This window comes from Chrysochloris asiatica, unplaced genomic scaffold (assembly GCF_000296735.1).
Source record: "Chrysochloris asiatica unplaced genomic scaffold, ChrAsi1.0 scaffold00377, whole genome shotgun sequence".
In the NCBI taxonomy this organism is placed as follows: domain Eukaryota; kingdom Metazoa; phylum Chordata; class Mammalia; order Afrosoricida; family Chrysochloridae; genus Chrysochloris; species Chrysochloris asiatica.
In genome coordinates, this window is record NW_006408895.1 from 1225827 (window position 1) to 1246857 (window position 21031).

The 21031-nt window shown below is 37.6% G+C and overlaps 1 protein-coding gene across 1 annotated transcript; it reads left to right on the forward strand.

Annotated features, from left to right (window-relative positions):
- The first annotated feature begins 790 nt into the window (after window positions 1-790).
- Window positions 791-17444, forward strand: LAMTOR3 (late endosomal/lysosomal adaptor, MAPK and MTOR activator 3). Its single transcript, XM_006876376.1, has 6 exons — window positions 791-840; window positions 4147-4181; window positions 10179-10237; window positions 12107-12240; window positions 14938-15001; window positions 17371-17444. The coding sequence occupies exons 1-6, from the start codon at window positions 832-834 to the stop codon at window positions 17442-17444; spliced, it is 375 nt and encodes a 124-aa protein (XP_006876438.1). The 5' UTR covers window positions 791-831.
- The last annotated feature ends 3587 nt before the right edge of the window (window positions 17445-21031 follow it).

Below are 21031 nucleotides of genomic sequence, written 5' to 3' on the forward strand. Positions count from 1 at the left end.
GTGACACCCATGGAAAACCGAAAAGGCTCTAGAAGATCGATAAAAGAAACCTAACCCCGGGCAATCAATCTGGTGCTTTTAGCCTGTAATGCCCTCCCTTCAAATTTCCTCATCGACAATACGTTTTTAAGATACTGGCCCTAAATACTAATATTTATGCCATTCTCCGTATAAAAACATCTTCGCACACACAACCTTGCATACATTTTAAGGGGTCTTTAGGGCCCAGCGATCTCTTTGGGACTAGGTATTCAACAGCGCAACTCAGTCAGGCTCCAGGAGAGGCGACGTGAGTGGCGCAGCGCGGGGCGGGGCTGCGCGTTCAGTTTCCGCCGGCCCTCCCCGGAAACTGGGTTTTCGGGCGTCGGAGACGTAAGAAGTGCTTCCAGGAGAGCCGAAGAGGTCACAAATCATGTGACGGCCGCTTGCAGAAGAACTTGCCTCTGAGGTTGCCCCTGAAGTGACAGCCAGAACCCGGGCATCCCCGGGAGCAAAACCTTCGGTAACTAGCGCCACTTTGCCCGGCATACAGCCTTGTGCCCGGGCATAGCGAGGGAGAGTGGTTGGAAAGGAAATTAGAAGAGGAGAGGGTGCCCCTTTGCTTACCTTCTGGGCCCAGATCTGGGGAAGGGGTGGAGTGGGCTGAGGTATCTGTTCAGGTCTTGGGGAACTCTTGATTTCTTCGACGTCTCTGGTCCCAGCCCTCGGTCCCCGGAGGCACTGAACGCTTTTGGCTGGGGGTGGAGAGGGTGAGGAAACTTTAAAGGGATAGTCACCAGGGATTTCTTTTCTAGGTGTGGAGATTGAACCTGCGGGAGGAAGGGGTTCATCATGGCGGATGTGAGTTGACGATCCCACACATGAAAGAGGAGAGGGTGGCGAGTTTGGAGGAGGCTTCTGGGCGGGGAGAGATAGAACTTCCAAATAAAGCTTTATAATTTAGGCCCCTCCCGATTTCCCCCCACTAGAATTTGCAGTGGGAGACTAATGAGAATGGATTTGCTGTGTTCTGAGTTTCTGCCTAGATTGGTTGGGGGAAAGGAGTTGGCATTGAGATGCTTGTGTGTGAAAAAATTGTATTCTCACATCCCAATCTTTGGCGCATGAGAGAGACTCTCTATAGTTACCATTGGAATTTCTAGATGATGGTTTGCAGTTTTTCCAGTCATGTGTCTATAGGACATTGCATTGAATCTTTTTTTCTTTGTTTCTTTCATTAAGTGGTCATGATGGCTCGTTTGGGATTATTATAACGATTGGAAATTCTTCTTTAGCACAGCAGTAAATTCCAAATTCTAAATTTAGGGAACTTAATTGTAGTAGTTGGAGCTCTGGTGTGCGTTGTAGGATAATGCACTGGACTGCAAGGTCCGTTTGAACCGCAAGATCAAAGGTTCAAATTCACCAGCTGCTCCTCGGAAACTCTATACAGGGTCGCTATGAGTTGGAACCAACTCCACAGCACTTAACAACAATTGTAGTTGTTATTGGCTAGTGCAGAGAATTACTAAGACTAATGTTCATATTTTACATCCTGTTATCTTTCTGGGTATTCTTCTAAGCCTTGAACATAAGTGAATTCACTTTGTTTTCATAACAGTATTTTTGTGGTAGGGACTATTGTTATTTCTGTCTAACAGATGAGGATTCATAGTCACAAAAAGATTAAATAACTTGTCCAAGGTTACACAGCGTGTTAAGTGAAGTCAAGAACACAGTCTGGCTTCAAAGTCTACTCTTCTCCACCCCATTAAATTAGTCGTTCAACATCAATACAAATCTCATTTTTCTTTTTAGATTGAGAGATTATATGATTCAAAGATTTGAGAACTTTTAAGCCATTGCAACCCTCTTAATCATGTTTTTTTGACTCATAGCCCTTATGACAGAAACTTTTGCAAGGCAGGTGCTCAGTATTTAGTGCTTTGAATATATAGTCAAATGGATTTGCTAGGTTCTGAGTTTCTGCTTAATTCTGTCCAGTTGCTAAATATTGAGCATCTGCCTTGCAAAAGTTTCTGTCATAAGGGCTAGGGATCAAAAAAAGGTGATTAAACGATAATTTTTTGAGGATTTTTATGATTAATAGAGTACTTAAGTTATATGTACATACAGTAATGGTGTGAACATTTAAAGGAGGAAAGAGTTACATTTATTTTATTCTGTATCAGAAAAGACTATTTGGAAATTTTGATGGTTGAGATTTAGCTCGAAAGGTTGGTAGCATTGTTTTAAAAGTAATATTGAGAGAGAGGAATTTATAGTAGACGAAAGAGAGAAGTGTGTATGGACAAACTGTTAGTAGTCTAGCTTAGCTAGAGCTGAGGATGTGTATGAGGAAGTGGGTGTGGGTGGTGGATGTGTATGAGGAACTGTAAAATTAGATCTAGACCTTGTAGAAAGCTTCAGATGTCTAGAGAATTTGTGTGTGAGTCAGCACACAGTGGGGTACCGTTCATACCTTAGCTGCGTAAGTAATCATCCAAGGAATACCACCTCCAACACAGTTGTCACTATTTTTAAAACTTCCCAGGTGATTGCTATGTTGTTGTTAAGTGCCCTTGAGTAGATTCCAACTCATAGTGACCCTGTATAGGGTGAGTTTGAACCACTGACTTCACAGTTCAAACCAACCTTGAGTGTTTGAGAACCACTGCAAGAAGCGCTTTAGAGAAGAGACTAACATGAGATTTATAGTGTAGAATGAAATAGAAAGATGAGATGAGGGTATCAGTTTAAGTCATAAATTAAAAAAAAAAAAGAATAAAAATACTTGTAAGAAGAAAAAGTCAGTATTCAATATTAAAACATTTTTGGCCATTGATTTTAAAATGGTGAATGTGAGTTAGGGTTAAATATTACTCTAGATCTCAAATCTGAAGCCAGAAGGATTGGTAATGCCATTAGGGGAAACAAGAGGAAATTTAGATTTAGGGGAAATGGGATGAGTTCAGTTTGTGTGTACGTATGCCTGCGTAATTGTAGGGATTGCGAGAGTATATGAATATCTGCTTTATCTCCATAGAGGTTATCATTGATCATTTCCCCATATGATAGGCTATGATGAGACAAAATAGTCTTCCATTTCTTTAGTTCCTGTTATGATTTAAGACCTCTAATGTGGTAACCTTTGTGGAGCAGTAGCTAAAGCATTTGACTGCCAACTGAAAGGTCAGCAGTTCAAACCCACCAGCCACTCTAGAGGAGAAAGTGGTGGCAATCTATTTCCTTAAAGATTCTGATTATTAAGAGCCATCAAGTCCATTCTGACTCATAGCAGCTCTGTATAGGGTTTCCAAGGTATGGCTGGTGGGTTTGAACCACCAACTTTTCAGTGCTTATCCTGCAGCACCACACCGGGATTACAGGATTACAGCCTGGGAAACCCAATGGGGCAGTTGGTCTGTGTCCTATAGTGTCACTCAGAGTCAGAATCCTCTCAATGGTAGTTAGGTGTGGAGTGGGTGGAGTCTCTGGGTGGTGCAGTTGTGTACTCACGGCTAACTCAAAGTTTGGTGATTGGAATCCTTTCAGGCATGTCGGCAAAAAGGCCTGGCAATTCTGTCTGAAAAAATAGCCACTGAAAACCTTATGGAGCTTCTGCACATCAGAATCGACTGTAGATGACCAGTTCGTTCATTTTGTTTAATTGAAACTTCATGTTAAACACTTTATGTTGTCACTTATCTTTATTCATTCATGTAAAGGTCATTAAAAGTGATGTTAGAAAATTATCCATGGATACGGAAAGAATTTCATAATATATTCTCAAATGAACACCGCAATTAGCAGCATGATATAAAATAGTATGGAAAGTATAATCTCATTTGCAGTTTTCTTTCCCATTTCTAGGAATGTTAAATCACTTTACATGCATCTTCTCCATAAGCCCTAACAGTAGCCTTATAAAGTAGATTCTAGGAATATCTCTGTAAATAATTAAAGCAGAGGCTTAGAGAAAAGGTTTGTTAACTTGATCCATGTCACACAATTAGTAAACATCTAACAGAAAGAGAAAGAATACAAGCAAGAAAGGCTATAGACAGGATTAAAAGTTTCTGAAATGTGGATCGGATGCTATCCATAAAATCAGTGGAAGACATATTGTTATAATAGGTTGTTTTAATAATATTTTTTCTCTTTTAGGACCTAAAGAGATTCCTGTACAAAAAATTACCAAGGTAAAAAATGATTTGTTACTGAATAAATTCTACATGACAGTATGTAGGTAATATTTTGATTTAATATAGACTAATAGCACTATATAGAACATACAGATATATAAAGTGCTATTATGTAGCACTTTCATATGCCTAACTATAACCTTTGATGTGGGTCCAGTCATGTCCTTAGAGTTTGTAGATAAATAAAATAGTAAAATAGTCATCTTACTTTTCTAAAGTAAAACAGTTAATGGATGCTGTCGGGCTAGAACTCATATTTCTTGGCCACTTTACGGCTTTTTCAAATATACTATGATAACAACTTCCTGAATTACACTTTTAGGCAGTTACAGCAATTTCAAAGGAAGACAGAAACCTAATAGCTTGCCTTAACCTTTAATAAGGCTTTTAAGACCTAACTGCTGAGTGTGCATCATCTGGGTGCGAGAGTTAAATAGTGGTGCATACTTGAAAAAAATCTTTTTGTCTGCACACACTCCATATGCTGTGCCATTTTTGAATTAGGCTCTTGTGTTTCATATTGTTAGAAAACTTCCTTGTAGATATTTTACTGATGCAAAGAGCATCATCACTTTAGTTGAATTCTCCATGTGATAATGGTGCCTTCTATGAAGATAACAGCTTTCTTTTACATCCACATCTGTTTACAAATAGCCCAGAATTCCTGAGAATTGAGGAAATGAGAGAGAAAGGGATATGTCTTGAGGTAGTCATTCTAATATTGTAGAACAAGTTTGATTTCAAATTGATTGCATAACTTTTGAGTTAATGTAGCAGAGTATGTGTTGAGATCTTTCTTTGTCTTCCATCCCCAAAACCGATTTCAAGTTTAAAAGGTTTTAGATAACAGTTTATTCTTGCATAGAGAATAATTTTCTTTGAACTGTTTAGTATCATTCCCTTTTAGGTGTGTGCCGTGAACTACTATGATTACAAAGCACTAGAAATAAATGATATTTTCTGGTTTTGATTGATCCATGTTTTTCTCCTGTATTCAAAGACAAAACTATTGAAATGTTAAATAATTGTTACCAGTGATGTTATTTTAATGCAATACTTAAATCCACTTTTATTACTATTGGCAAACTATAAAGACAATCTGCTTGTTCTGTTCTCAAGTTAGTGGTTAGCAGTATAAGCAGTTCTTTCCCTGCACTGGAGTGCAGGGCCATAAAAATAACTGCAAATGAAAAACATGCAAACCAAGTTTAGTAATTAACAGGAAAATTATAATTGTTTATATGACCTTTAAAATTATCTATCAAAATATTGAAAACACTTATTCTTGCTTATAAATATTTAGAGGAATAAAGAAAAAATGAAAACTAGTATTGGCTTAATCTACTATACTTTAAAAACATTAAGAATTAGCATGTCTTATTTCTTAGTATAGTGTGTTACCAGAAAGTTAGGCCACTACATAAGAGAAACATGAGGCTTTCTGCTCCTGCCCTGTTATGGTACTGTAGAATAAGCATGGTACCATAAAGTCAGCTTGAACCACAAGGTTAGCAGTTAAAACTCACCAGCCGCTCCTCAGAAACCATATATAAGGTTGCTATGAGTCAGAACTGACTCAACGGCTAAACAACACCATAGAATTGCAGCCTCGGAAACCCTATCCAGGGTCCCTAAGAGTCAAAACTGAGTTAACAACAGTATGGTAGCACAGAGATTTGTAAGCATGTATATAGTATTCTTTTCACCTACTTTTAATTTACTTATGTTTTGTGAACAGGTGAAATACATCATGTTATGACTTGAATTGTGTGCCCCCAAAATATGTTTGTAAATTCTGATCCCAGTGTGGTGCTGTAGTATAAGCCCTGGGTTACTCACTGCAAAATCGTTGGTTGAAAGCCACCAGCTGCTCTGTGGAAACCCTTTACTGACTGGGTCCCTTTTGGTCATAACCCACTGGATAACATTTGACTAACAAAACAGAGGTGCCCATGGGTGTAATCCCATTTTGTTATGTTAACGAGACCATGTCAGTGTTGTTGTCCAAGTGCCATGGAGTGGCTAGTGGGTTTCAACCTCTGACCTTTTGGTTAGTAGTCCATGCTTATCCTACCACATCACACCAGGGTGTGTCTTAAACCAATCAGCTAGGTATAGAAACTAGGGGCCTTGGTGATGTGATGGTTATATGCTTAGCTACTAACCAACAGGTTGGTGGTTTGAAGCCACCCAGCCATGAGTAAGATCTGGCAGTCTACTTCGATAAAGATTGCATCCAAGAAAACCCAAGAGTTGTTTTCCTCTGTCACATGGAGTCTTTATTAGTGAAAAACTGGAACACCTAACAACAGATAGAGAAGGAAGTACAAATGGAAGGGAAGAAACATGCCACATGCAGATTGCCAGTGAACCAAGGAACAGAAGCCGGAAAGACCAAAAAGACCTTTCTCAACAGCCAACAGTAAGAAATCCATCTCCTGGAGCTGGTGCCATGAATTCAAACTCTAGCCTGTTACACTGTGAGAGATGAAACACTCTTTTGTTAAAGCAACTTACATAGTATTTCTCAACCCTGGTGGCACTGTGGTGAAAGTGCTCAGCTGCTAACCAATAGAGTTGGAGGTTCTAACTCACCAGCTACTCTTTAGGAGAACGATGTGGCAGTCTACTCCTGTAAAGATGGTTATTGTTAAGTGCTGTCTAGTCATTTCTGACAGTATAGTGATCCTGTATAGGGTTTCCAAGGAGTGAAGTGCCATCCTTGTGGTCAACAATTTAATGCTTATCCTACAGCACTACATTGGGACTCCCCTGTAAAGAATACAGCCTAGGAAACTCTTGGAAGGTTATTAGGAATTAAAATCAAAGAAAACTAAGACATATCATAAGGTTAAAGAGGCTAAAGTTACCAAAGGACATAGCATGAAAAGCTTCCCATCCCTGCTCTTCAGCCACACAGGCCCCCTATTATGTTTCCTTTGTTGTTGTCAGGTGCCATCGAGTTGGAACCGACTCATAGCAACTCCATGCACAGCAGAACGAAACAATGTCCAATCCTGGGCCAATCTCACTACCGCTGCCACACTTGAGTCCATCAATGATGCCACCTGACCAATCCATCTCGTTAGGGGTCTTCCTCTTTTTCTCTGACCCTCCACCTTACCCAGCATGACGTTCTTCTCCAGCGACTGTTCCCTCCGGACAATATGTCCAAAGTATGAGAAATGAAGCTTAGCCATCTTGGCCTCCAAGGAGCACTCTGAGAGCTACACTTCTTCCAAAACAGATCTATTGGTTCTTTTGGCAGTCCATGGCACTTTTAGTATTCTCTTCCAACACCACAACTCGTAGGCATCAATTCTTCTACAATCTTCCTTATTCACTGTCCTCACTGTCCAGCTTTCGCATCCATATGAGGTTATTGAAAATACCATGGCTTGGGTCAGGCGCACCTTAGTCCTCAAGCTGACATCTCTGCTCTTCAATACTTTAAAAAGTTCCTGTGCAGCAGATTTGCCCAATGCAATACGTCATCTGATCTCTTGACTACTGCTTCCACGAGTGTTGATAGTTGATCCAAAAAGAATGAAGGTTCCTTTAGATATTATTTATGTATATACAAGCAAACGTACATAAGCACATATTTTGAGATACACACCTTATGATTTTTCACTTAACAATGTAACTTTGATATCAGTCCCTCCCAGTATATAAAATGTTTCTTTTTAATGATTGCAGAGATTACATTGTATGTACATACCATGGAGTATTTAATTTAACCTTGTTAATAGACAATAAGTTTTCAGTTACTTGCTATTTTATACAGTTGACAACTTTGCACAAAGGTAGTTTGTGTACAAGTTCAGTAAGATGAGTTTATAAATTTATTTTTTAGTTTAGAAGAGTATATTTGTTTTACATATTAATTTTATTGGAGTCCTGGTGTGGCACTGTGGGTTAATGCACTAGACTGCAAAGCCATTTGAACTGTAATGTCGGCAGTTCAAGCTCACCAGCTGCTCTTCAGAGACCTTATACAGGGTTACTATGGGTTGGAACCGACTCAAAGGCACTTAATAACAACAACATTAATATTAATGTTCTTAAGTGCTGTAGAGTCTGTTCATTGACTCTGTATAGGGTTTCCAAGGAGTGGCTGGTGGGTTTGAACTGCCATTCTTATGACTAGCAGCCCAGTGCTTGTTCTGTGGTGCCCCAAGGATCTTTTAATCCACAGATAAATTTTAGGGTTGAATGATAATAGGAGATACACCAGTTGATAATTATACATAGTGTTTCAGTCTAATTTTTAATGTGGGGGAGATAAAATTATTTTGTTTCTAGCATTTTTCCTCTCACATTTTTCACAATGTGATTTTAAATTGATTTTATTATCTTAACACTAGGTTAAAATGAATCTATTACTCATTTCTAAAGTGTTGAGTTTTACACATAGATAATTCTGAGTTAGTATAACATTGGAGAGTCCTAGTGTGATGCTGTATAGTAAGCACTGTACTACTAACCTAAAGATCAGCACTTCAAACCCATCAGCTGCTCCTTGGAAACCCTATATAGAATCGCTGTAAGTCAGAACTAACTCAGCAGCACTTAACAAAACAACTTTGAACATAGTTGTGAGTTGGTGTTGACAAATACTGCAAGATAGTTGTGGAACTGTTGGTTTTGTGTACATGTTAGGGGACTGGGAATATTTCCCCATTGCACTTTTTAATACTTGTGCTCTAGAATATATATTTCTTAACTGCTAACTTTCCAGGAATGCCCACTGATATTTTAGTACTTAAACGGCAAAGATAAATCATGTCATTGACATTGTACACAGATGGTGACATTACTGATGTTAATTTGCTATTTTTGTATGTTAACCATGTATGAGCCTATGCTTTACAGGTGTTATTTTGTTTCAGTTTTACAATAGCCATATAGGATGTTGTTGTTGTTATGTGCTGTGGAGTTGGTTCCGACTCATAGCCACCCTGCATAGGGTTTCCGAGGCTATAAATCTTTACAGGAGCAGAAAACCTCATCTTTCTCCCGTAGAACAGCTGGTGGTTTTGAACTGCTGACTGTGAGATTAGCAGCCCGATTCATAACCACTACACTACCGAGCTCCTTGGCCATATAGGATAAGTATATAGCTGTCTGTATTCACCTTCTCTTCCCCTCCCCTAGCCCCTTATTTTTTTAGACTGTTAAACTATAGCTTAGGTTTTGTTACTGACCCAAGTTACATAACTAGTAAATGGTGGGCCTGGATTAGAACCCATGTCTTTCTAAATTCAGTTATGCCCTTGGCCATTCTGCTTCCTTCTTTGTAGACATGACTTATTAGCATGTGGCCTTCATTTTGTCCTCTTCTTTTGACCTACAATAAGCTTTGCTTAAACCCTCTACACTTACTTAGTGCCCTGTCATCCCAGCTGAGGTGTCATTGTGTCACGGAAGCCTTCTCCAACCCACCTGCCTATACCAACTCCCCTTTTATAGGATCACATATCCTGTTAGACCGTTTAATAGCACTTCCCACAGTTGCAGTTTTACATTCAGTATGAGATCATTTAGTATTTGCTCACCTTTGAGATTGTAAGCTTTGTGCAGGTAGCAGTGACTTCTGTTTTTGCTTCTCAGAGTATACAGTCTTATGTGTCACAGACACTGGAGCACTTGATAGTGGAATCAATGAGGAATAAGTGACTTTTTTTTTTTGTCACTGTCATTACTGCTGATGACCTTTTTTTTTTTTTTTTAATCATAGAATGTTATTATATCAACATTTTTAATGGAGAATCAGCTATATTTTAGGCCTTTATCAATAAACTGTACAAATGTATTGGTGGAAAACAAAACAATCAGTTTCAACAAGATGTATGAGCTTCAGAATTTATAATATCAGTAATTGTGTTCCCATGTTTTCCCCTGAGAAATAATAATGAAAGCTACTATTACTATTTCGAGGTGTACAATTTGAAAAAATGTAATGTTTTAGAATCTTTTAACTTTTCTTTCTAGTGTTGAAGGACTCCATGCTATTGTCGTGTCTGATAGAGATGGAGTGCCTGTTATTAAAGGTAAAACTAAGCACTTAATTACAAATGTCATGTTTGCTTTTGACTAAAGACATAAATGTGTTTTTATCTAAGTAGTGAAGAATGAAGTATATGTGAAACCCTTATCAATAAGTACAGTGCATGGTCCCAGCTTTAATGTGTTGAAGGCTGGATTGGAACCAGTTACTTGTTGCATGTTAACATACAGAGTTTAAGCTTAGATGGATTAAAGGCCCAGTTTCCCATTAATGATATTGCACCACATAAAACATTTACAAATCAGATGAGATTAATAAGCATGTATATATACACCAGATGTCTAACTAGATACCTGCAGACAAACATGTCGTCATTTGCTTTTTTTATGAATAGTTCTATTGCTAGTAGTTTTAAGGTAAACATGTTTGTATCATAATATATATGGAGCTCTGGTAGCGTAGTGGTTGCGAATTGGGCTGCGAACCTCAAGGTCAGCAGTTCGAAACGACCAGCTCTTCCGTGGGAGAAAGATGAGGCTTTCTGCTCCCATAAAGATTTACAGCCTCGGAGACCCTGTACAGGGTCACTATGAGTCGGAATCGACTCCACAGCACATAACAACAACATCATCATGTATTAATTTATTTTATCTTTCTTGATTTCTTGTTTCCTACTAGCAATAGAGTCTTTTCTAAATCTTTAACTTCACATATAACATTAATTTTAGTTCATCAGAATCTAATAAAAAATTATTGGCTAATTTTCAACTTTTTAACTTATCTATGATGTTGCAGTGCTGGTCAGGGTGGATTCAGTCCATTTTTACTAATTCTGTAATATGGCATGATTATAATAGATGTTCACAGTTTTAAGCCAATTATATTGTAATAACTTTTCCAAAGAAATATTAAGTAGTATTCTGCACCCTATCACATGAGGCAAATAATTTTAGACTTTAGAATTGAAAGGAAGTTTTGAGATTACCTAAATTAGTTTTTTCATTTCACAAAAGATGGTCAAGTGCAAAGAGTCTACATTGCCAGTCCAGAGATGCACCTGAGTTAGTGACAAGACAATTTGGGTGCAATACCATGTGGTTCTGTGTACTTGTTAACCAACCACCATAAAACATGACTGGCTGTAGAGAAGTCACTTGACTTTTCTTGGTTCTGTAATGAGAGCTTGAGCAAAATAATATTAGAGATTTTCCCGCTCTAGCATTCTTTCTCAGGAGTCCTAGTGGTGTGTGGTTAAGCGCGCTCTGCTATTCAAAAGGCTGTTGGTTCTAACCCTGCACTTGAGAAAGATATGGCAATCTGCTTCTGTAAAGATTTATGGTCTTGGAAACCCTTTGGGGCCAGGTCTGCTCTGTCCTGTAGGCTCACTATGAGTCAGAATCAACTTAAAGGCAGTGGGTTTGGTTTGGGTATTTTAACATTCATTCTCAGGTTTTGTGTATTAAAACTTGAGCTCTGTATTTCTAGTCAGTGCATTCAAGTCCAGTTAGTCTTCTGAATGAGTGAGGGAAACGAAACAAGTGGTCAGCTGCAGGATTATTTTTAGCTGTGAGATATACTTCTGTGGTCTTCATGAGAGCTACTTTTATAGCTTTTTCATGACTTTATAAAATCTAGCTTGGCTCTCAGTTAACTAGAATATTCAGTTATTAAATGTATTGATGATGCTTTTAAGTAGTTGTCAAGAAATTTTTAACATTTAGTTTTGTTTGTTTTTTTAATGTGGGAGTCAGTACTTCGTCCCTTAATTATGGTCACTGAACTTTTAATGGAGCCATTTTTTCCCACATAAATTGAGAGGACTCAAAGATATTTTCAATTATAACATAAAGCCTTTGTGCTCAGATGTTCATAGCCTCTGCATAACATTTATTTAAATCATTCATTTTTCCAGTGGCCAATGATAATGCTCCAGAGCATGCTTTGAGACCTGGCTTCCTATCTACTTTTGCCCTTGCAACAGACCAAGGCAGCAAACTTGGACTCTCAAAAAACAAAAGTATTATCTGTTACTATAACACTTACCAGGTAAGTTCATAAATATTTCATTGTTTGCTGATTTTAGCTATACTTGCTGTATCTTCTACATAACATAGTTTATGTCTTAATTCTGAATTTCTGTTTTAAAAATAATATTTTAATTCTTAGCCTTCAAATTGGTTATAGTGTGCTGTAGTAATTTTAATATTTACAGCAGATGCATGATAAGTTAAGTTATATTTATCTCCAGTAGATGGTGCCCTTAGCTAAACAACTATGATTTATTTCTCAAACAACACACTTTTTCTTGAAAGTCAAATAATAATAAGTCTTTAAATTGGTTATTCCTTCCTTTGGTTTGAAATGTCCATATATTAAATGGGGATTTTTTTGTGTGTGGGAGAAATTGTTACATATACTTGCTCTCCAGCTTCATTTTCTTCTTTCAAGTCACTCAGTGCCATCTGCTTTAGAGCAGTGTTTCCATATGACTCTAGTATTGCTGATGATATACAAACATTTTTATTTTATTTTAAAAGTTAACATATTTTAAAGCATACTGGGAGGTAGGGGGATTAATACATCTGACCTACAATTTTATAAATATTGCTTAATTTGAAGCTAAGTTTTCAAAAAGGTAGTTGATTAAAAGTTAATTATTTATATATGTATATATCCACACATGGAGTCCTGGTATGGCTCTGTGGACTAATGTGTCAGACTGCAAAGTCATTTGAACTACAGGGTCGGTGGTTCAAGCTTACCAGCAACTCCTTGGAAACCCTACACAGGGTTGCTATGGGTTGGAATCGACTTGATGGCACGTCACAATAACAACAACATATCCACACATAAGGAGTCCTGGTATGTCACTATAGGATAAGCACTGAACTGCTAACCAAAAAGTTGGCAGTTCAAACCCACCAGTTGCTCCTTGAAAACCGTATTCAGGGTCTCTATGAGTCGGAACTGACTAGATATACTTAACAACAACATACCCACATGTATACACAATTGCTGCTGTATGCTGTTGAGACAATTCCAACTCATTGCGATTCTGTATAGGGTTTCCAAGGCGGTAGATCTTTACAGGAGCAGAAAGCATCTTTTGTCCTAAGGAGTGCCTGGCATGTAATCCATAGAACTGAGGCAGAAAGGATCATGAAGATACAGCTACTTGAATGGCTAAAAAAATGTAAATACCGCTTTTAACTGATTCATTCTCAAATATTTATTATGTAACTGGAAGTTTTAGAGAGAACAATATGAAAAAAACTAGGCTTACCTTAAAAAACACTTTCAGGCTTCCAATTTTGTTAATGTTTGGTGAAATAAGCTCCTTTATGTAGCCTTTTTCTTGGTTCTTTAGAAAAACACCTTGGAAGAATTTTTCCCTTAAGCTCTGAAGAGTTATGGTTGCTCTAGTTTTTTTTTACTCCAGTAGTTTTGTTAATTTTGTCCAGGTTCATTAACATTTCCTGGGTAGGCTATAAATAACTTATATCTTACTGTTTTTGTCTACTACTGGGCTACAGCCTGCCTTATGATTCATGTAGTTTATGTACCTTGAAAGGGTTGGGCAACATTTATGCAAATGAGTGTTTATCCTACAAGAAGGTTTGTAACTCTGGTTGGAGGATCATGCCTTGAAATTGACCAGGAGTTTGCTTATATGATGGTGCTTCAGAATATAAATGGAAAATTTCAATATCTTTTCATTTCATCTTTCTATGAACTTTTTGATGCCCCCTCATTCAGTCAAGCCCCACAAAGTTGGCAGACAAGATGAAAGAAAGACGCAGAAAGGAGAAAAAGCAAGAAGAGAGGAGGAACAGAGAGAGAGGAACCTCCTAAAAGAGCTATGTAACACTGACGAGTTTGAGAACTAATAGGCATCGTGGTGTGGCACTGTAGGATAAGCATTAAGACCACATGGTCACTTGGAACTGCAAGTTTGGCGGTTCAAGCTCACCAGCCGCTCCTCAGAAACTCTATAGAGGGTTGCTATGAGTCAGAACCGACTCAACAGCGCTTACCACCACCAAGGGGCCCCTGTCACAGGACTTTTAGCAACTGGCTCAGTAAAGAGAGGCCTTGAGGTGGTGGTAGAAACCTGCTGCTAGGAATACCACTAAGAGAGCTAAACAAACTGCTACAGTGGCTGTGAGCTGAGTTCAGTTATCAGTGAAGAGGCAGTGCAGGGAGGCGGAAGGCAGAGATGCTTGTCTTCAGTGGGGCTTCAGGGTGAGAAGGAACATGGCGTGGCAGAGAAAAGAGTCTGCTTGCATACATGACCAAAAGGAATTGAGGAAACTATTCTGCATTGAAGAAAGGAGGATGTCCTCTCCTCTGGTGAATCCTTCCAAATTTTGCCTACGTGCTTTTTCATCCTGATCCTGAGTTGTATTCTGTTACTTCCTTAATAAACCACTTAACTGTAAGTATGGCTGTACGTTCTGTGTGGCCATTGCCTCCAATTATCACACCCACCAAGAGAGCTTGGAGAGAATGGCTGGTGTCAGTGTTGGATACAAAGTTAAACAGTGGAGAGATGTCTGACGAGCTGCTACTCTTGGAATCAGCTGTGAACGGATCCTGATTTTCATTATCCCTCCTGGAGTTAGATAGGACCTGATGGTACCACGACTCCCATTTTACAGAGATAATCCGGTTTTTGGTTTTTATTGGGAAATGTTTACTTTCCTCTCTTCAATACAACTTACTCTTTTTTTTTTTTTTTTTAAGGTGGTTCAATTTAATCGGTTACCTTTGGTGGTAAGTTTCATAGCCAGCAGCAATGCCAATACAGGTATGTTTTAATTACCTTAGACAACAGCTTTTATTTCCTAATTTTGTCTTATCTCTATAATATAATATAGTAGGAATCTTGTTGTAGTTCAGTGCTGGTAAGCTGGTTGCTTTATAGGGTTCCAAGGAGTGACTGGTGAGTTTGAACTGCTGACCTTGCAGTTTTAACCGACCTTCCAGTCCAGTTGTTTATCCTACAATGCCACAACAGGACTCCACTGTAATAGGAATGTTGTTGTTAAGTGCCTTTGAGTCAGTTCCAATTCATAGCAACCCTGAATAAGGTTTCTGAGGAACGGCTGGTGAGTTTGAGCCACTGACCTTGTGGTCCAGTGCTTTATCCCACAGCAGCATACCAGGACTCCATAATAGGAATAGGAGATTGAAAACCAGAATTTGACACGAATTCTATCATCTTTTTTCCTTTTTCTCTTAACTTCTTTAGAGTCCTAGTTTCCAAACTATATTGAAGCTGTCTTACTGGGTTATTTTCTATTCAAGTTACAATAGGTAGGAAAGTGATTTTTTTATAACAGAAAGGAAAATTAGATGCTATCTTCAACTCTTCAGTGCTATATCTTGCTCATGTTACCACAGCTTGAGAAAACAAATGATTATGGATGAGTTCATTCTGTATAAGCCTGTCTTTTAAATTATAATTTTAAAGTCATGTTGAAAGACAGACAGTAGGATGAACACATGCATGCTTTCTTTTTTTAGTTTAATTTTAATTAAAATAAAATTTTGGTTTTGGTAATTGCAAAAAGATTGAGGTCTAAAAAAATTTGAGAACAAAGACTAGGAAGCTACTTTATCGGGGGTTTCCAAAAGTTTGTGGAAACATTACATTATCTTTAATTCAATTGTTCTGGAACTTTTGAAACCCTTCATAAGTAGAGGATAGTAAAATTCCGTTGCACTCACTACTCTTCACTTACTGACCACCTCATTATCTGACATTTCTCCTTCACAGCAATAGTAAAAACTCTAGTCTCTGACTGTTTTCTGGATGTCTACAGCATACATCAGACAGTAATGAATGTAGATGTGCAAGGCTGTGATGATTAGGGCTATGTGTCAACTTGGCTGGGCCATGATTCTCAATTGTTTGGCAGTTAGGTAGAGATATAATCATCTGATGTGAACATCCTAATACTGATTTTCATGTAACGACCTAAGCTTGTTGATACGTGAGAGGAGTAAGCATATCCTTAGTACCCATCACTAGGTACTTGTTTATACAATATGAGAATATTCAGCTAAGTTGTAATTGTATATGCCTTATTGACAAAAGTAGAATTTATTTTAAAGTTTTGATTGTTATTTATAATTGTTATACATACTTTTTTCCTGTTTTTTTTCCCCCTAGCAGTTTGAACAAGATCTAATCCATTAAGCTTGCCCGCAGATTTTTCGTATTTAAAATGAGTTTAGATTTGATGACCTGTTAAGTCTCTTCCATTTCTAAACTTCTTGAAGCTTTAAAGTACTGTACTGAAAAACACTTAGTAAATTGCGTAGGATACTGGTGATGTTAATATTATTATAAGTGTATTAAACTTCAATTGTGAAATCACTGATAACCAATATACTTGGTTGTCAGTTCTTAACAAAATGTGGTTATATATGGAACAATATTTCAGAACTTAAAATCTGGCCCTGAGAATCCCCAACACTGAATATTTTCTTATGAGATAAAGAAAGAATCTGTATGTGTTGGAACATGAAACGGAGACACTAAGATGTATATCCTTTCATGCTGGTAAAAAGAAGCTAGATCATCATAATTTCTAAAATAATTTGTTTTCTAGATTTATCATTGGCATTCTTTTTAAAAACTGGAGTATATGTTTTATCCTGTCATTCATCTTTAAAATTATATTTTTCATTTAAAATAACTATTTATGCCATGTCTTTGTTAAATTTATTAAATAAATTTCTGATTATTCCTTGGCCCAAAACCAAAGCAACTTACCTGTCTAGCTTTTGATAGTTGCCTAAATTGCTCAGGAAAAATACATACCTTCTTTGGTAGTGAGGATCATGTGTACTATTTCTCAATTAATACAGATTTTGAAAAAGGTATAAATCAAGGTTTTCTTTTCAACACTGTAAATTATAGTAAATGTAATTCATTCTGTATTTTCTAATGTACAACTGTTTATCTGTTTACTTGAGTAATGATAAAAGCAAATTGCATAATGTGACTTTTTATTACTTTTTTAGAATTGCAGTATTTTATTTTAGTTATGAGGAATAACCTATGTCTCACATACATTTTAATAACTAATTTTCAAAAGGAATTTAATTTGAGGACTTTTTCAGGAACATTTTTCTAACTTTCTCATGTTCTTACTCTCTTTATTTTAGGACTAATTGTCAGCCTAGAAAAGGAACTTGCTCCATTATTTGAAGAATTGAGACAAGTTGTGGAAGTTTCTTAATCTGAAGTTCCTTAACCGAGAGGTCTCTATGTGGACCTTCATTATACCAGAAAAAAATGTCAATTCAGCAATCTCTAGACTGTAATAATACTTGTATCTGTGTACTCAAGAAAAGGCCCTCTTTTCTACTGTATACTAAAGAAAGAGCCTATAGATATAATATCTGGACAGATTGATTGTTATATTATTTCCTTGTTTAGAGTCTCTTCTTAGTGAGATGTGGGACTACCACAAAAAGGTTCCATCCATCATAGCTCCCATGGAGTTTAGTTCCGTCACCAAGTATGGATTAGATTCTCTTCAGTGGATCAGAATCAAAATGGTGTAATGATCCACTGGGACCATTAAGTGATTCCTATTGTAAAATATGCCCAGGCCTGCAGAATTAAGCAGACCCTTTTTATTGTGAATAATGAGGACATATTTTTCTTCATATTATGTTTTATCTATTTGCATTGGATGTGAGGAAAATAATATGGCTTAGCAAAAGTAATAAAATCAGTACAATCACTAACTTTGCTATGTATATATTATTTTACAGTATCTATGATTATTGCTAACTGATTTGATTCTTCTCAGAGGGTGCTGCTCTTTACCTAAAATTCAGATTATAACTAAGGACTTCCCCCCCACTCTGCTATCTATAACCAATCAGTATTACAGTGTTTGTGTGGTCTTTATAAAATTTAGATGTGATTCATTATTAAGCTGTTTCCTATATTGGTATGTATGTAAACATGATAGATAATACAGCCTTTTGTCATACAGGAGTACAAATAAAATAGTATTTTTAAAAGTATAGCTTGAGCAGTACTTAAGTCTATTTTATTCAAGACTTATTTCTTCCAAAATTTAACAAAACATAGCTTAATTCACGCTTTAGTCACATGAACACTACAAGTAATTGTTCCATGTAGGTACTGCTTTGAAACTGTCAGAATGCAAACCTCATTCATAAGCCTAATTTAACTCCACAAAAGAAATAACTCAGTTCTAGAATATGATCTTTATATTCTGTATACAGTCTGTTATTTAAGGTTGTAATCTCCAGAATGCTTTGACAGTCAGAATGTCATTGTTAGTTTGTCAGAACATATTTATTGAGCACTTAACTGTGTGCATGTGTGTACAATAGCTATCCCAGTGCACATTCTAAAAGGCACTGTCTACCTCGGGTAGGATTGCCTTTCACATGAAATATATGTCAGTGGTGTTCCTTGAATTGTACAATGAGGCAGTTGATGAAGCACATTCTTTGTTTTTAGAGATATAAAAAATGAGAAGTTATATCTTCCTTTGAAGAGCCTACAGTTCAGTAAAGTAACATAAGTGCTGTGTGATAAAGCTATGGATAGGTTGCAATAGAACATAAAATTTAACGAAACACAAACTTGCTGTCAAATGGATTATGACTCAGCAACCATACAGGTCCCTATGAGAACATAGACTACAGGAACCTAAATTGGGCAAGAACAACAGCTTTTACAAAGGAATTAAGGCAAAAGACAACGTTTTACCTGTAAGGAGTTAATAGTTACTTATTACACTTAATACTGACGTCCATGGAATGAATAACACCAATGGAAACAGCAGTCATGAAATCAAATGACATAATTGCTTTGGAAAAATCGACAATAGACCTCTTTAAAATGTTAAAATAAGCAAAGTTGTCACATTGAAAACTAAGGTAGGCCTGACTCAAGCCATGGTATTTTCAATCACCTCATGCATGCAAAAGCTGGATCCTGAATAGGGAAGACTAGAAGAATTGATGCCATTGAATTATAGCGTTAGTGAAGCATATTAACTACCATGGACGGCCCAAAGAAGGAACAAATCTGTCTTGAAAGAAATACAATCGGAATATTTCTTAGAAGTGAGGATGGTGATACTTGGTCTTGTCCTTTGAACATGTTATCACGAGGGGCCAGTCCCTGGAGAAGGACATGATGCTTAGCAAAATGAAAGATCAGTGAAAAGGAGACCCTCAATGAGGTGAATTGGGAGCAACAATGATTGGGAAGTGTTTTGTTCTATTATACTTGGGGTACATGTTAAGTGCCATCAAGTCGGTTCTCACCCATAGCAACCTGTATAGGGTTTCCAACCGCCGACCTTGTGGTTCAAAGCGACTGCAGTCCAATGCATTAACCTACCGGGGTCAGGAATCATTCAGTGGTGCTTAACAGCAACAACAATAGTGAAACTTGGTGCCTTGTACAGGGGTTCTGAGGAGTGGCAGGTGAATTTGAACTGCAAAACTTGTAGTTAGCAGTCCAGTGCTTATTCTACAGTACCACACCAAGGACTCCACAGTGAAACATTACACGTGCCTATTAAAACCCAAAATTTCCATTACTAAAACTATTAGTAAAATCCAGGAATTAGCGGCCAATGCAAAATAGCATGAATCATTTTTAGAAATGAAGTGGCCAAATTTTTACCTGTAGGTCATAATGTTAAGTGCTATTGAGTCAGTTCCAACTTGTAGCAACCCTGTGTAGGGTTCCCAAGAACAGGAACAGCTGGTGGGTTTGAACTGCTGACCTTGTGGTTTACAGTCGAGTGCTGATCATACAGCACCACACCAGAAGTCCTAGGTCATAATGTTAAGTGCTGTTGAGTCGGTTCTGACCCATAGTGATGTAGAGGGTTTCGGAAGAGTGGCTGGTGAGTTTGAACTGCCAGTGTTAACAGTGCACACAACCTTGCATTCCAGCTCATTTACCCACAGTGCCACACTAGGACTCCAGGTCAGAACGGTATATGAAAAACCCAGGAAATAGACCTGCCTTTGCATGATGAATGCTGCTACTACTAAAATTTCTGCTTGAGGAACTCTCAAAAATCTCATAGAAGTACAGCCAGAATGCTCCTTTGACAAGGATGGCTAGACTCATTCTTTGGACACGTTGTCAGAAAGGATCAGCCCCTGGAGAAGGGACTTGGTAAAGTGGAGTGTCCGTGAAGGATACGAAGACACTCAATGACATGGATTGACACAGTGACAGCAATAATCAAATCAAGCATGATAATTTTAAGGAAGGTGCAGGCCACGTAGTGCTTCGTTCTATTGTAGATAGGATCATTAAGTCAGACAAGACTAGACAGTACCTAACAACAACAAGAACATATCTGACAACATTCTGTTGCTATTCATAAAGTTTTCATTAGCTAAATATTCAGAAGCAGTCTGCCTTTGCTTCCTAGTCTTATTTTGTAAACTCAGCAGACACCTGTCTACCATAGGTGACCCTGGTGGTGTGTAAAATACTGGTGGCATAGCTTTTAGCCTCACAGCAACACACAAGCCACTACAGTATGAGACCTTATCTGACAGATAAGTGGTCATCTGACTCAGAGATTTACTTCAAGGAATTGGCTTACATAACTAGGAGTTGGCAAGTTTGAAAATCATAGAGCAATCCAGAAGGCTAGAAAAAGAATGCTTCATTTTTTTTTATTATTATTTAAGGTTTTTCTGCTGGGTTGAGTGAAAGTTTACAGGGCATATCATTAGTTTTACATTCAACAAATCATACACCTTGTTTCATTACAATGATTATAATCCCCTCCATGTACCATCA